The 17,990-nt window shown below is 40.9% G+C and overlaps 1 protein-coding gene across 14 annotated transcripts in view; it reads right to left on the bottom strand.

Annotated features, from left to right (window-relative positions):
• Window positions 1-839: 839 nt before the first annotated feature.
• Window positions 840-17,990, bottom strand: part of caskin1 (CASK interacting protein 1) — a 93,012-nt gene continuing 75,861 nt past the window's right edge. For 11 of the 14 annotated variants that reach the window (XM_065964307.1, XM_065964306.1, XM_065964310.1 and 8 more), the window contains 9 exons: window positions 14,865-14,975; window positions 12,589-12,690; window positions 12,032-12,170; window positions 11,380-11,523; window positions 9,431-10,680; window positions 8,928-9,233; window positions 7,781-8,441; window positions 6,464-6,971; window positions 840-5,259 (listed from right to left, as the gene is read on the bottom strand). In XM_065964307.1, coding sequence (XP_065820379.1) covers window positions 5,163-5,259; window positions 6,464-6,971; window positions 7,781-8,441; window positions 8,928-9,233; window positions 9,431-10,680; window positions 11,380-11,523; window positions 12,032-12,170; window positions 12,589-12,690; window positions 14,865-14,975 — 3,318 coding nt within the window. In that variant the 3' untranslated portion in view covers window positions 840-5,162. The remainder of the gene's footprint in view (window positions 5,260-6,463; window positions 6,972-7,780; window positions 8,442-8,927; window positions 9,234-9,430; window positions 10,681-11,379; window positions 11,524-12,031; window positions 12,171-12,588; window positions 12,691-14,864; window positions 14,976-17,990) is intronic. The other 3 variants (XM_065964314.1, XM_065964315.1, XM_065964309.1) reach the window with 2 other exon arrangements.

Raw genomic sequence — 17,990 nt, 5'->3', positions numbered from 1 at the left:
ACTTTTTAGATACACATACGTAGCTGAGTTTACAACAGTTTATGTCTGCAACTGATGTTCAGCACCTCAATCTTCATAGCTCGCTAACTTAACAGTTGGCTCCGAAATGTTTCTTCACGTTTCCAGTAACAAATTCAAACTGCAGTGTTGTTGTGGGTGAGGAAGGGGTTAAACCTTAGTTCTGTAAGGATTTGAGTTCTCAAATATGTAGTTTGTCCTTGAACTAATCACGATGCCTCCAGATTTTCACTATACTGTACATTTTCATTTCAGAACACTGAGTACCTGCCTCACAACCTTAAATACTAAGTGACAGCCCTGAAGCTAGTTAGCTTGGCAGAAAGCCTGCTAACATGACCACACTGCTATCCTACCAGCATGGAAGGTTGAGGCTTTATTGGCAGACATAACATTAACATTGTCGATGTTACAGTTAGTTGTTTTATACAACAAATAAAGAAACTAGTTTAAAGATACTGGATGATGACGATGTGCTGTCAGCTTTTCAAATCCAACCTGCTGTTTATCTGTGGCTTCAAATTTACAGGAGAAACATTTACATTTTTACTATTTTTGTCATTCTTCTCATCTTACACTTATCAAAGGATTAAAACAAGGTGAAGACTTAAACAAGCACAATGTGTACATGGCCTGAACTGGTGATGTTCAAATAAAGTTAACACTCCTGTGTAAATGCTTGGGGGGGTTGGGGGGGTGATAAAGGTTTTCCTAAGAAATGCATTGTGAAGTGCTGTATTGCAGACCTATGCCACCCCCTGGAGGAGAACCTTATCAAGACAAGGTTCACATCACAACACTTAAGGAAGCTGAAGACGGTACAGTTTGTATAGAACATTTATTTATTCAGAGCAGATCGCCATAAGATGCAGTCACTGCAAGCACACCAATGTCCAGTCACTACAACACGCACTCACACACACACACACACACACACACACACACACTCTCACACACAGGTTTCATACTGTTGATAGCAGAGCAACAAATAACACACGCTGCCTCTCTCAAGCATTCGCATACAGTCACTGCAGAGCGGAGGAGACACCAGTTCGGTATCTGTCAGATAAGCACAGGCGGAAAATCAAAGAAAAACAGCTTGGCTTTTTCTTTTGTTGAGAAACAAAATAAGGAACAGTACTTTGCTCCACATTTTTTTGACCATCTGTGTTTTTTCCCCCACCATCTGTGGTATTTCACCTTTGTAGCTAGACCCCATCCCAACACGCCAAAAACACACTTTAAAGTAATGGCTTCAACATGATGGATGACCAAAAAGAGACCAAAGAACAGGGAAGGTGGGTGTGCTGAAGGACATTCAGGTATGTCTGTATTAAAGGATCTAATGAGATCTATAACTGTATCTTTACAGTCTGATCAGGGCAAAGTTGTCATGGAAATCACTTGACCATGCATTCAGGCTGAATTATACACAAGAACACTCGAGTCAACATAAATGTCAGGTTGGAATACTAGAGACATTTGCTGGGTTCTCAACACTTGAACTCTGACCTCTCTTCAAATTTACATTTATTACCCTTACTGTTAAGTGTTTCTTACTTCATCCACAGTGACATTTCAAAAAATGGGCTTATTGGTTTTCTTGCAGAGTGTAAGATGTAAATATTGATACCACTGATGTAAGCATGCTACGTAAAAATTGCTGCTAGATGATGATGATGGCAAAGCTAAGGACAAGTCTGAAGAAAATAAACAGCTTAATTGGCTTTTTCCAGAGGTAAAAAAAAAAAAAAAGCAACATGTATTTAGAATCTGGTAATTGTACAAACAAACAATGTAAAACATTGTCAGACTATGATCTATCTTCCAATTCAACTCTGCAGAAAAAGAAAGCAAATATTCTAAGTAGTTTAGCAAAAACACTTGAAACATAAACACAATTAACGTAGCTTTGACTAATTGTATACCGTCATTTTCTGAGCTAGCTTGAACATTTCCCCCTTATGTCCAGGCTATGCTCAGCTAAGCTAAGTGAACCAGTTGCCAGTAGTGGCTTCATTTAAACTCTGTCAACGTGATTATATGGTGACAATCCTTCCATCAAACTCTACAAGAAAGCAAAGGGATTTTTGAAAAATCATTTGGTTGAACTTCAATATTTGGACACAATTTCAATTAATGTGTCCGAATATTGAGACCCAGATGTTGTGTGTTCCTGCAAACAAATGTAAAATGCTCAAATGTGACTGAACAAGTGAATAACAAACATCAAGATGTCACGTGGTTTTCTTGGGTTTGGTTAAAGTCTGAATATTTTTTGCTTCAAGTGTTGGGGGGGGGGGGGGGGGCAGCATACTTTTTTAAAACGATTACATATCCATTAAGTAAGCAAAACAGAACAAGAGAGAGATCCCCATTTTTTTTTTTTCGTACATACCCATCTACTGTATTGGAATCTGACCAAAATCAAAAAGCAAGGCACATGTTTCAAAGAAAAACAAAAACAGAGCATTGCATTTAAAATAATACAAAAATAATAAAACAGAACAACAAAGATTGACTTTTATTTTACACATCGCCACACCTGAACACATGTACATGGAAAAAAAAAAAACCCATACAAAAAAACACTTCCTGCAAATATCCCAACATGGTATCCTACAATGACTCATCAGCGTGGACCACTGAAGCATGGAAAAGCAGATTTATTCAACACTCAGATTAGATCTGTTTACTTTGAAAAATAGTCTTCAGGAGGACATACACATCATAAATACACTTCTTTTTTTTGTTGCAAATATCCATATATATATAATCTCTATGTGATCATAATTCCAATACCAGAACTATTCTCTGAATTTTCATTTATATAAGTAGGCTGGCTGCTTAAGGGCTTCTGAAACACTGACTTTCTGAAAATGGAATATGTAGGATATATCACACCTTGCTGCAGGTTCTGGTTGATTTGAGGAACTTAAACAAACCATCCAGTGTCACATATCTTCTCTACTGCTATCATCCGATCACATTTTCCTTATATCCTAAGAAAGAGCTTTACATGGCAACACACTGTGCAGTTGCCATGGTAATACCAGTGAAGGTGATGATGTAGATTGTCATGGCAACAAGGGGTGGGTGTTATGGAGAGTGTGGGAATGGAGCAATAGCGATGGTAAGAAGACAGTTGTCCACTGAGGTGTCAGGAATGTTTTTTAGTGTTTTTATAATTTAATAAAAAATTAATTGTTTTCTTTTCATAACCTGGCAAAATAAATAAATAAAGGACTACCAGGCATGGACTTACATAAGATATGGATTTGAAAGGAAAAACATCTCCTATAAAGAAGGAATGCAGTAATATTTGGGCAGATACCAACCTCTTTAGCTTAGAATGTTTCTGTTAAATTCAGTGCTTCAACATGTGAGGCGGGCTGCTCACAAGCTGAGAATTTACCTCCGTAGAAACCTGAAATGTAAAGGCTCTTCTGGTCCAAAATGTGTGAAGTGAGAAATATCTTAAAGCTTGGGTAGGCAACTTTTAGAGACCAGCAACAGTTAGCTCGTTTTTTTGACAGTATCCAGCTGAAAAAAAAAATAAAAAATCAATGCCACATCCCCAAACACATGACCATGCTTCCTTGCTTGTGGTGCGGGAACAATCCATGAGAGAGCTAGTTTTGGCTTGTGGAAGACGTTGCTACTGCTCAAGAGTGTCAGGCAGAGAGCAGGAAGGTAGGCAGGCAGTTATGCACACAGGCTTTTCAAACATTGCCTACCCTAGCTTTTAGCTTGTCGTGAGATTCTAATGAATAAAAACAAATGAAGGTAAAAAAAAGATTTTTTTATTTTATTTAGGGCAAAGCACTTAACTAAATAAATCCTGAATTTAATCAGATTATTTTACTGTCTCAAATCACGTCTCGGGGGATTCTTACATTTTAAACAATTGAGTACGATGTGAAGTTTAGCAAATTTCTCCATTGTGTTTTGGAAACTTGTGAACCAAGCTATTGTTTTACCAAGCAGTTAAATCCCAGATAATGAACAGTTCCTTTGCCTCTACCATGCATTGCTGAAAACTGACACGCCATTTAACGGCTTCCTGATATAGTTCTTTAAAACTTTCCAAAACTTTTAGCTACAACACCTAACATCTTCTTTCAGACAACCTACTGTAGCCTTACTTCACTTTTCTCCCTCACCCTTCCTCTCCTGTTGAACTTATACTGTGCAGGCTCCCATGTGCAAGGTGACTCCATGGGTCATTGTGCTTCTTCTTTGTGAGCGTCTGTGTGTGTTTTATGCAGCAGAGTGAATGGAAGCAGCCCGGGCAGGAAAAAAATGAGCCTGAAATTCCAATAATTCACAAGCTCAAATGCACGCATTTGTCTCTCTCTCTCTCACACACACACACACGCACACACACACACATACACACACACACACAAACTCAGGAGTTAAATAGTCTCGTTTTGGTCACAGATAAAAATCTTCCCACCAATTCATTTACATCATCACAACACCAGAGGTCACCATTCCACACAGAACCAAGACATCAAACCAAAGAGCTAGAGATTCATATTTATCGGTATATTATATAGAACTGTGCTAATGCAGGACTTTTTCAGTAGATATAAACTCTCCATGCTTAGAATGTACACATACCATACTATGATTCATCACACAGTTGGTTTTTCAATCAGTATTAGTTAAGATTAATTGTTTGTCACAATAGCTTCAAGAGTGTATGTGGCATTCTAAAAAGACCCACATTTTGATTGCAGTCTCTTCCATTTTGTTGCATTTCTTCATCGCTCCTTCTTGTGATTATTTTTTAAATTCTCTCTTCACCGTCAGTCATTTTGGTCCTTTTCCCCCTCTCTCTCTATCAGTGTCTCTCTCTTTGTCTTGTCTTCATTCCTGCACTCTTTCTGCCACAAGTCCGTCCAGGCCTGTGGCGCCATGCCATCACCATTTTTATAATCAGCGGCAATAGATGAGAGCAAGACGAGGTTTTAAAAGCAGCAACGAATGAAAACCAGGAGGACAAGTGCAACAGAGAGAGAGGAATGAAGAGATGAGAGATAGAGAGAGAGAGAGAGAGAGGCGTGTTGCCCTCTTGTGCCATCTGAGTCACTCCTAAAGCAGTGTTGCCATGGAGACAGGCTGACTGGTTCCTATGGTTACTCCAACATGGCGTCCAGCTGGTCAGCCAGGTCGTCGAACATGCTGCCAATGTCGTCGAGGATGCTAACTGTGGTTTTCTGCTCATCCACAGAGCTATGTGAACGGACACAGACAAAACACATGTAAGATCACAACATCAAACCAGCTGAAGGGTTTGTAAAGTAGATGAAGAGTCCAAACTTTTTTGTGCAGAAATTGCTTGTATCTGTTGCTTCATGTGAGCTATTAGTGCCGTATTACCCTTCGAGAACATTACGCTGTCAGAATGCAGGCCTTCTCGTGTTACCTACTGTCTCTAAACGTACTATGGGAGGTGGAGCCTTCGGTTATCAGGCCCCTCTCCTTTGGAATCATCTACCAGTCAGTTCACAGGAGGCAGACACACTCTTTACTTTTAAGAAGGGACTTGGTAAATGGTAAATGGACTTGAGCTTGTATAGCGCTTTTCTACTCCTCTGACTACTCAAAGCGCTTTTACACCGCATGTCACACCTACACATTCACACACTGATGGTAGAAGCTGCTGTGTAAAGCGCCCATCAGAAGTAACTAATCCATTCACACACACACAAGCGCTACCAACGAAGCAGCGGGAGCAATTGGGGGTCAAGTGTCTTGCCCAAGGACATGTCGTACATGTCGCTGCAGGAGCTGGTGATTGAACCCCAAACCTTCCGGGTAAGAGACGACCGACTCTACCAACTGAGCCACTTTCAAAACATTCCTTTGTGATAAAGCTTATAGTAAGAGCTGGCACAGTTATGGATCAGCTCCTAGTTATGCTGCTGTAGGCTTCGACTACCAGGGGAACTCGCACCTTGAGCTCCTCTCTCTCTGTCTGTGCATTCACACCACATTACTGCATTTCGCTATCTGTACATCTTAGTTACTAACCACATTTTTTTCCTGGGAGCTCCTGAGCTCTCATGTCTTGTAGGTTCCTCAGGATTGTGGTGAGGAACCCCCCCACCTCTGTTTGTCCCTTTCCTTCTTCCTGCATCTTATCCCATCTCCCTTTTAGCATTTCTACTGTGTGCACATTAGCATTATACAGTTAGTAAATGTAGAGTAAATGTATTCGACTTTCTCAGTATATATTAAACAGACTGTTCAGGGGACATAAGAGAAATGTTAAACTTCTGTCAGCAGGAAAGAGTAAGCCGACTATTTATAACAGAGGGATGTTAAACAGTTAACCTTAACACCCGTTTACCAGCATGAAGCCTCGGTGTATGTTTGAGCATTCAAGACTTTTAATATGTGTGTGTGTGTGTGTGTGTGTGTGTGTGTTTCTCACTCCTCTTGATGCAGTATCTTTTCCTCCACGGCCTGCAGAGCGGCAGCCAGCGACGCGCTCGTCTCCTCCAGTTTCTGATGCACCAACGAACCCACACCGAAATCCGGTGTTGTAGGCGCCGGCACAGTGACCCCACCACCCGTCATCCCGCTGTCCACCGACACACCCCCAATGGAGGAGCGGGGAGGCTTGACAGGGGGCGGGGTCGGGCTGGGAGTGGCAGGAGTCTGGGGCGTCTGTGGTGTAGTTGGGGTCTGCGGGGTGTGGGGACTCTGGGGAGACGGGCTCAGCGGTTTTGCATTAGGCAGACTTGGGATGTTGGAAGGTGGAAAACAGGGGGGTGAGCTGGTCTGTCTTGCCACTATAGAGTGCTTCATAGGGGCTGTGGCAGGGGCCGGGGTTGGCGAAGAGGGGCTGGTCATGGAGTGGATTAGCTTGGCCGGTTTGGGTGCCATCGGCGGAGGATTGGGTTTGGGAGAGACAGGTGGAGGAATCTTCTTTCCTTCCACTGCAGAAAGGAAGAAGAGAGAAAAAAGATTACGTTTATTACAATGCTCATTTTCCTGCTACTACTGCATTGGAGCTATAAAAACAAAATACAAGTCGTTTTAGGGTCTTCTACATAAAAATGTAAAATTGTTCTCCCCGTTTAAAAAAACACTTACACGTCAGGCTTGATTATTTGTACGGAAAAAGGAAGACCTGCTTGTTGTACCCACCAAAAGTAGTATGGGAGGTAGAACCCCAGTTACAACCGCTCTATTTTTCAGAGCAGGCTTAAAACTTTCCTTTTGATCATGCTCATGTTGGTTTAGACATAATACAACTAGCTCCTGTCACCACCTCTCTTCTTGTCTCTAAGTATTCATGATTCATTCATGTATGTTACTAATATTATATCTTCCCCCGAAGTTTTTATGTTCATGTCTAGCACGTTCCAGGGAATCTTTATTTCAGATCCACTGCTGCTGCTGAACTGCTCGACTCCCGCTGCTTTTATAATTATAATCAGTCATACCTTCATTATCACTATTTTAGTTGTTAGTGCTAATAGCAGTCATTTCTGTTTTTGTTGTGAGTACATCTATGTCTGCTTGTCCGTCAATTTGCCACTATCTATTTCTCCCCTGGTTTAACCTAAACCCAACTTACTTTCTATAACTGACATGATTTGTACAATCATCTCTATTTTTGTCCCTTCAATTTGGGCTCTGTCATATACCTATAAAATATATTTATTTTACTAAGAAATACCATATAAGTCCCTGATCCTCAACTTTACCTGACACAATAACAGTCAATCATACAGGTCAGTACCTGGGCTTCCAGGTGTCCCAGGGCCAGGCAAGGGAACCCTCTTGTTGGAGACAGGCTGTGGGGGGGTCTGTGGGCCTCCCTGTCTCTTTATTTGGGCCATGACAGGCTTTGGAGACACTGGAGGCTTCGGTTTTCTCACTGGGGCTGCTTCATTGCCGACTGGAGCTCCTTGATCTGCACTGTTCCTGCGAGGAACAGCAGTCACTTGTGGTTGAGGTTGCGGTTGATGTTGGGGTTGAGGTTGAGGTTGAGGTTGAGGTTGAGGTTGGGGTTGAGGTTGAGGCTGAGGTTGAGGTTGAGGCTGAGGCTGCGGCTGCTCAGTCACTCCAACATCAGACACTGGCCGGCGTTTCACTGTGCCTGTGCCATTCTGGTAGGACACTGGCTGCGTCGTGTTTGGCTGCCCAGACCCTACAGGCTCTCCGTTAGCTGCAGCCATGTCAGCAAAGCCTTCCGGCTCCTTGTCCCGGCTCTTTGGCCGTCGTTTCACGGTGGACGACTCCTGGAGAGTGAAGTCCGACCCATTGGGGTGGGGTGTGGAGCTGCGAGGTCGTCTCTTTAAGGTAGTTGTGGGTTCAACCCTGGAGACGTCCTCCTGCGGGTATCCTCCGTCTCCTTGGGGACCCTCGTCATCCCCCTGCAGACAAACACAAAATACACACTAACGGAAAATTCATACATTCATGACAAGAGGTAATTTTTGCACAAACATTCAAACAACAAATATAGATGAATAAGACATATAAAGCTTAGAGAATATAAAGCTTGACTGTGGATTTGTAATACATAAAAGCACAATTGATTTTAGCACATAACATTACATAGATAAATAGTGCAGATACCACAGATAGATAGATAGATAGATAGATAGATAGATAGATAGATAGACAGATAGATAGATAGAGAGATAGATAGATAGATAGATAGATAGATAGATAGATAGATAGATAGAGAGAGAGATAGATAGATAGATAGATAGAGAGATAGAGAGATAGATAGATAGATAGATAGATAGATAGATAGATAGATAGATAGATAGATAGATAGATAGATAGAGAGATAGATAGATAGATAGATAGACAGATAGATAGATAGAGAGATAGATAGATAGATAGATAGATAGACAAACATTTATATAGATAGCTACCTGTCCTTCTCCTTCTCCTCGACCCTGGCGGCGAATGGTCAAGCTTCCCTCATCTGCAAACGGAAGGTTCTCTGATGAACTGCCGCTGCCACCCGAGCTTGGGTGTGGGGAGGACGGGGGGTTAGGTGACGGGGAATTCACCAGGACAGGGGAGGGTTCAGGCTGGGGTGTTGGTGAAGGTAAAGCAGTAGGAGTTGGCTGGTCACGCCTGGCAGCTGCGACAAGCTCACTGACAGGACCACTAATAGTCCGTCGTCTGTTCACCACTTCACCGTCCAGACCAATGGCATCACGTGTTTTCCCCACCTGGTAAAACACAACCATGCAATTGGTTGATCATGCTCGAGCTTGTTGTATAATTGTATAGTTGTATAGTTGTATAGTTGTATAATAACTATTTGAATTGAATTGAATTGAATAATTGAAGTTGTAGGGAAGAATGTATTATAATTACAAAAATGCATTGCACATATAAAGTATATAAGGACAATATTTTATATTACCTGCAGGAAATTCTTCTGCAATGCCATGCCTTTGGCTCCACCCCCTATAGAAGACATCTCCAACATGGCAGCGATGCTCCTTACGCTACCTACACTGCTGGTCTCTACAATCCCAGTCTCCACAGACACCCCCAGATCGCTGGCCCTCCGCTGTTGGTTGTAAGGCACGTCCAGCATCCCTCCTGTGGTGGTGAGCGTGTTCTGTTGTGCGTTGGCCTCCGTCAGGTTGGAGTTCGAGCCTGTAATGGCGGAGCTAGAGCGTTTGGGCGGAGGTGGGGGCGGACCTTTTTTCTTCTGACGCAGAGCTGTGTGGTTGCGGCTGACAGCTTTTTCCTGGTTGCGAACAGAGTGGCTGCGGCTAACACGATGGGTCACTGTTGCATATTTGACCCCTACCCCTCTGAAGACCGCAGAGCCCTGGCCTCCCCTAACTTCCACCCCTGCTTCTCCACCTTCACCTGCCCTCTCGTCACACTCACCATCTGAGACAGCGTACCTGGTGAGGCTGTGGGTTTGTTTCTTCTGGAGCGCTGAAGACTCTGATTCTTCTCCCTTAGCCAGCTCAGCCTCTGGGGGGAGGCAGAGGAGTGGGACCTGGGGTTGTTGATTCTCCCCTACCTCCATGACCTGTGTCTGTGGCTGGTGCTGAGGAGGTGTCTGTTGCTGCAGCTGGACTGGAGGCTGCTGTGGTTGCTGGGGCTGGGGCTGAGGCTGTGGACATGGAGGTCCGCGCTGAGTTGGAGACTGAGGGGGTTGGGAGCGTGGCGACTGAGGTCTCTCACCCTGGTTGTACTGGGTGGACGGCCTGTGTTTGGCCTGCGGGGAAGCTGTGCTCTGGACAGAGGAGCTGGAGGAGGAAGAGGAAGTTCTTGTCTTGGTAGGAGTGTGAGGCGGTGTGTAGGGAGGTGCAGGCTGGGAATGGGAGTGGGAGTGACGGTGTTTTCCCTGTGAGGACATACTGCCTCTGTGAGAGGACGTGCTGCTTTGGCTGCTCTGCTGCCTCATAGTCCGTGCCTCCTTCTTAGGTGGCCCAGCACATCCTCCTCCTCCTCCTCCTCCTCCTCCTCCTCCTCCTCCGCCTCCTCCGCCTCCTCCGCCTCCTCCTCCTGTCATCACCTCATCATGGTCTTTGCTCAGAGTGCGATTTCGTTGAGCTTTGCAGACTTCTTGTCCTGGCTGGGTCAAGGCAGTCTGTAGCTCTTTGCTTAACTCGCTGTCCTGGAAGGTGCCCATCTTTGGAGACATGAGCTCTGAAAAAAAAAAGGAAATTAATATGAAAATGTATCTTTAAATAAAGGAGGTCTTTACTGTTGAAGAGTAACTCTTTGATGGAACTTTGTTTTAAAGAGGACATATTATGAAAAGTCCACGTTTACAGTGTTTTAGAACATATATTTGGGTAACCTGAGTGTCTACCGACCCGCAAAATGTAAAATAAACCCATCCATAAGTCACCCATAAGTCTTACAACACAGAGAAAAATACTCTGTTTAAAATTTACTCTCCTTGTGATGTCACAGTGGGATTCTGGTAAAAAAAAATCCCCTCCCCTCCCCTGGTATCCCCACCCATGGACTCCACCCCCAGCCTAGAGTAAAACTTTTGCGCAGGTCCGCCATTTTTATTCCCCCTAAAGAGGAGTGAAGTCTACCAGGAAAACTCAGGGGGGGGCTCGTTGTATTTAAAGAGACACACACACCAAAACGGAGCGCTCTGAGAGAGCTGGTTTATACAGGGTCACAAACCTCCTCTGATGCTTGATTCATGTTATATTTTGACCAAAGCACAGCACAGATGTTTCATTTAGACCACAGGAGACTGTGTGGAGAAGGGGTATTATATGTCCTCTTTAATGGAAGTTCACATTACATAAACATGTACACGATCAGTTGTTTTAAGTTGTATGTTGTAAAATTTGAAATTTGAATCAGATTCATCAGTTAGCATACCGTCTGGAGGCGGGCCATCCAATGACATGACTTCCTTCTGCTGTGTGATTGGTGGAGGTTTCTTTTTAAGGGAGCCCCGCCCATCAGAATTGCGCTGCATTTCAGCCAGTCGTTTCACTGCTAGCATTAGCTTCTTCTGGTGGCCTAGAACAATAAAACATGGGAATTACAGGTTTTAAAAAAAATCTATTAACTAGAATTTGAAATTTATTTTTATAAATATTATTATTCAACCACATTTCTTAACAACATTTATTATTACCATTACCATTGTTACTATTCAAAACCTAAAGCCCCTAAACTCTAGAGTGCAAGGCTACCAGAAAAAGTCATAAATACTATTGATCATGAAGATAAGTTACATTTTAATGGAAATCATTAGAATGGAGTGAAAAATAAATATTGAGCTTTATATTTCTCAGCACATATAAATCCTTGCCACATATGACATTATCTAATCCTGGCTTCAGTCATTTAAAGGGTCGATTAATAAGCTTGAAATGTCAATATTTTCTGGCCATGCTGAATGATCTTTATTCAACACTAACATAAAAGACTCTGGTCCTTTCATGGGGATAATGTACATAGCTATGATATCATCATCAATGTAAAAAAATGATTTATCTGAGCAAAGCACATCAGTGGGTCTTACCTAGTTTAGTAATGCCTATTTCCTGCAGGTCCTCCCAGGTGATGTCGGTGATGAATTCGATATTCTCATAGCCATTCTGCACTAATACCTGATGGTACTGGCTTAGACCAACAGCAGATAGCCACTCTCCAAGATTAGCCTATAGGAACACCACAAACATGACTGCTGACCAGGCTAGCTGACACTGACTACCTGGCCATGAAAACAGGCTTAGCATCTAAACAGACGGGTATATCTGTCTGCTGATATTATCGCACATTTATTGGTATGCTGTGCATGTATTCTGATATGTGTTGCTATGAAAGCCTTTTTTTTAAAAAAGATTTTGTTGATGAAAGCTTTATAGACATACCAGTTAAAAACAATATGCAATACAGATTGGATAGAAGTTATATTTATATTCCAGCTCAATAATTCATTATACAATATTGATGTTCCGTAGGTTTATCTGCTAATTTTTCCCTTCAAAATTGATGTTTGTATCAGTCTTAAAAAAAATCCAGTATATATGGTGCAAGTCTAGACTTAAAGTGTTGATGTGTTTGTGTATTACTTACAGGTTTCTGCTCAGGAAGCCACTCATTGACACTTAGCTTGTTAATTTCTGAAGTCATCTTCTTTCTGTGACCTGGTTTAGTTATTCCTATAGCTGTCAGATCCTACACACACAAACAAATGGAAGTTAGATAACGGCAGGCTATTTCTTATAACGTGTATTGAAAGAAGCTTCTCAAAGCTTCTGAAGACTCCAGAGGTCTCTCACTCTCTCTTTCACACACACAAGCATGAACACACACCAACATACTCACACAGACACACAAACTTACAAACACACACAGAGAAAAACTTGCAACACAAGTGACAGCATGACATCTGATGGAAGCTTCTGCCAGTGGAGAATAGAGAAGGAATGAAAATGTTCTAAAATAATCTGAAAAAGCACGGAAGACAAAAGCAAATGTATGCAGTCAATAAAAAGCACAAACAAGAATCAGCTTTATTTTTTATATTTAAAATTAAAATACCTAAAATCCCTAAATAAGATCTGTAATATAATATCTAAGTGTAAATACATTGCAGTGCTCTTGTTCATTTGTAAGTGTTATCAGTGAAAATGTTTTTGTGTCATTCCGTTTGTTGAAACTCTGCTTTCATTGTATTTGTATTTATTTACTAGGGGCTAGTTGACAAAAACACACATACGTACAGAATGGACAACACTCATTTCACTGACACACACACACGCACACACACACGCACACACGCGCACACACACACACACACACACACACGCACACACACACAAATATACAGTAGAAGAGGTCAGGATTTGATTTGACTTCTCTAATAACAAAGCCCTTTAAAGCAAGCTCGCCAGCTCAGTTCTGACCCAGTCAGCATGCACAGCACTGGAGTATATATATATATATATATATACATATACATCCTGTATAACATATATACATATACTGCATACTTACAGTATTTGTGCTTTATACAAATAATTTACATGTGCAATAAATTATTTGTATTCAGGTAAACATGTAAGAGAACATCCGTGTAGTTGATTTTTTCAGAACAGGCAGCAGCAGCAGTGTTGAAGGAGATGTGAGGGTCACAAGGTTGTCTGAATCTTTTGGAAAAAATAGTTTTTATATAAACTATACTATATATACTATATATTTTTTTAGGCATCATTTGTGCCATTGAACTATAGAAGGTAAGTTTTCATGATTTGATTAACTCATCTTAATTTAAGGTTTAAAGCGGTTTTCAAGCCATCAGACATTGCACTTTCATTACAGTAAGATACAAAAAAGGCTAAATTAAAGCAGAAACACTTGACTTGACGAAGCTCGATTTATCTGGATCCTATACCATTATTCAAGTCATTACAGTTTGGTTTTGTCAGAACGGGTTCAGCTCAAAGTTTTCATTCATCTGTTTAACTCACTATTTAAAGCCAAATGTAGTACTTTTTGGCCACCAGGGGCCATGAAGAGTTACACTTAAACCATTAAACAAAGAATCTTCAATTCCCAAATTCAGCTGTTAAGGGCAAAACGTGACCAAACATGGGACTATTTTTATAAACTACCAGTATACAAGAAGAAAGATTTTCTAACTGAAGAGTCCTGTTTTCCGGCCAAACTGATAAAGTAACATTTGTTGGCTCTTCAAGATCCCTTTTTGGATGTAGCCACAAGCCGGATAACAATAATGAACCTTTGTTCTAAAGTGTCTGTTCTATGAAAGCTTTCTTTAAATAGATGTTATATTGTAGGCTTGTCTTGACAGTGATCTACACATGGGATGTGCAGGCAGGCAAACCAAAACTTAAAAGTGGTTGCATAGAAAGCTGTGTGAGGCACTCAGTGGGTTCAGAGTTATGGAGGAGGGTAAATTAGATTTTAAAAGTCGGTTTAAATTTCTTTTAAAACTGAATTATATGTGGAATAGCCTACTAGAGAAATACATACACGTATACTTTATTCATATATTGAACTACACATTGAAGACAGGAAAATAGTATCAAGTTAATTGTTATGCACAGTGTTCAGAAACAGTAAAATGTTTTTCATCAGAGGTGAGGGGTGTAAGGTTCAACCAGGCAAGGATAAGAAGGGAAGAAGAAAAAGTACAGGTGTGAACAGTCTATTGTTTTTTTGTGGTCATTTGAGTAATTTAAGGTAATTTAATACATGCATCTTGCAAACATGAGCTCGAAAACAAATCAAAGTCGTGCAGACTTGTTTCCATTGTGGTCCTTGGAGATGTCTGCGACCTCCCTGGGGTTCAAGGGTAGCTGGGTAGTGGGGTTCAGTAGCCTTACCTCTGGGGTCATTCGGCTAATGGTGGGCAAGTCATACCCAGCGCCCAGGAAGTTTGGTGCGTAGACCTGCAGCTGAAAGTCGCTCAGCCATTGGACAACGGCCTCTGAGCTCTACGGGAGAAAGAACAGGGGGCATGCTGTCACTGGCTCAATGTCTACTTCTTTAACAGCCACCTTTTCTCAGCAGGGCCAAGCAGGGTCAAAGGGGGGGAATCTAGACATTGTAGCAAAGATCTGTTAAACATAGGCTTTTGTCACAATATCTCATTTATTTCTAAGAAGACAGAGAGTTAAACACTTAAGAATGAATCTAGCAATCCAGCTGGCGTCTGATTAATTAAATGAATGATGTCCAGGATAACCCTGGTTGGCCCTGAATGGAAAACCAGGCTAAGGTTAGGAAGGGGAAAGGCCCTGTGTGAAGGTATCTCAACAGATGCTGTTTGGAAACATCAGGCCTCTGCATTTGACACTTTACAGCTAGACAGTAAAGACAAAGTGCGACTGATGTTTTTCTTTTGCTTTAGAGAAGGAGAGGTAAAATAATTCTTTATACTGTGGATACAACCTTTAACAATGTACACTTCCCCACTTTGTTAACTCTTCCCTCAATTGTTATAACTATAACTATTCTCTGTTTTTCTTTAAGCCATATTTTGACTTAGCAAAATAAATAAAAGATCATCGTAATTGCATATGAATACAAAATATCCCCTGTCCTTTGTTTTCTGAATAATCTCACATTTCAGACTTTATTAAATAATCTTGCCTTTGAAGACTGTAGCTGAGATTTAAACATTTGCTTGGGGTGTGTTCAGTGTTTTTGAACATATACGCACAACTAGTGCTTGTTTTATATGAATAAAGGACAGGTCATATCATTTCAAGCCTGGTAGTTGTCAATTGGCAATGATGGATTCTAGGTGCATACAGCTGTTGAGTTCATGTTCATCCTAGCTAGGACTTAAATATTTAGTAGATATTTTTGCATCATTTCATTAAAAAGGTGCCAAACAACAAAATTGTAAACAGACTTTATACACAAACTAACATCAGAGGAGTAAATGTTAAGTAGCTTATTAAATCAACTAAAGGTGTAAAATCTTTCTATGATCTTTTAAGAGGGTAAGTATTGAAGCCCACTTCCGCCAGTTAAAAAAATAAAAATGAAAACCCGGCTTTGTTGAGAATTTTTTTTTGCCCATATTAAGTTTATGAGATAAAAAAGTCAAAATTATGAGATAAAAATTCCTTTCTTGTGTTGAAAGGTCACATATAATCCTCATTTTCAACAAGTTTACACAAGTCTCAGAGGTCCCCAAAACATGTGTGTGAAGTTTATTGCTAAAAATCCACTCAGATCCTATATTTTATCATGCCTAAAAACCCCTCTATTTCACTGTGTGTCTGTAGCTTTAAATGCAAATAAGCTGTGTTTGACCACGCCCCTCTTTGGAGAGGGATCTTGTTAAGGCTTTCTTGCACCATGCCCTATTAATTAGGGTGAGAAGGCAGACTCAGAGGGCAGAACAAACACCTATGTGTGGGAGTGTCATCCACCTGGGGGAGGGGTTACTGCCCTTTGTGATGTCATGAAGGGAAAATCGCTGAAGGGCCTGTTTGAGCACACACTTTCTGGAAAGTGGAGCAGGCGAAAGACGGAGCAGAAGGACTTTTCCTATGACAACTTTTGGTAAAGACAAAGACTGAAGATGTACATTTTCAAAACATTTTTTTCCAGTCCTATCAATCATCAAAATAACATGGACTGTATAGTTTTGATTGTTTTGAAGTGTGGTATCTAAAAGTACCAAAGTATCAAAAAGTTTTACAACTTTTCTAGTAAGCCTTCCGTTGCTTATCCCAGCAACTTTACATCCAATATTAACTGTCTTTTTTTTGCTCTGATTTATTGCTCTCTACCAGTTCCTGAGGGGGATTTCTGAGTCTGTAGCTGCTGAATGCTCCACTGTGTTCACTTGCTAATTATTCTCTAGAGATATGAAAAAAATAAATTAAATTAAATCAGCTAAGCCTGTAGTATGAATAACAATGTTTTACAAAATATTTAAATAAGATAGCTATGAATTGTAAAAAGAATTGTTAGAAAATATTGGTGAAATATTACCAATTATAAGCATGCTCATAGAGATTAGCCAGTGTGTGGGTTAGACAATTGGTAATGTAGCTTCGGGTCAATCATATTCCTACATGGAAGTTAAACACTCTGAAGGTAGTGTAAAGTGTTTTAAGAGCTCTTTGTGCTATCAACACTGACTCAAAAAAAGCTAAAGTGCTGAGGGAATTCAGGTGATGAGTCTCTTTAGATTCATTACTACAAGCAACCACTTTAAACCACCACAGTGTCATTTGAAACCCAACTGATCATATCTGTTGTATGTCATGTAGCCTTTTAAATTCTTAAACTTTAACAATTTTGTACTACCAACGCAAAACTAACATTCCGCTTATATACGTACAGAGCTTTTGATGTTTGACTTAAGCAAGATAGTTACATGTTTCATTCTTAACTACCAATATAAGATTCTGTATATAAGAAATGGATGTAGCCAACTTGGCAGTAGCCTACCCATTAGTTTTGTTGACAACTGTTTTGTAGTCTCCAGATCAACATTTTGGTTCCATTGAGCCAAAGCTGGGCATATCTACAGTTATAATTGCATGATGGCCCTTTCTAGTAGTCTTGCATAGAATTGGACTTGTTATTAAAACGCGTTTTTTTTCGATCATTTAGTTTAAGTAAAAAAATGTAATCATTTAACCTGAATTTGTTATTCAGTAGTTTGAAAAAAGCTTGTAGTCACTAGACAACTTGTAATGGGCTGTCTTTTGAAAATTAAGTAATGTAATGATCAAAGCTTTCCAACCTGGTAAAAATAGTTAATGCTTGGTGGAAAGCAGGATTGAGAGCAACATGACAGAATAAATGTTGATCCTCTGCACGACTTCTTCTCACACTCTATTTGTCTTTAAAACCATGGATCCCTTTTGTTTATCTCCCTCCTGACAGTCTCTCCTTCTTTTCTTCTTTATCTTACATGACCCTCCTCTTCCTGGCCACCCTAACCCTAAAAACTCATTGTTTTTTCCCTCCCATCTCTCATC

The sequence above is a fragment of the Labrus bergylta genome, chromosome 16, assembly GCF_963930695.1.
Source record: "Labrus bergylta chromosome 16, fLabBer1.1, whole genome shotgun sequence".
Lineage (NCBI taxonomy): Eukaryota > Metazoa > Chordata > Actinopteri > Labriformes > Labridae > Labrus > Labrus bergylta.
Note: the sequence above shows the minus strand (reverse complement) of the source record. Positions and strands in the feature narration are given on the sequence as shown.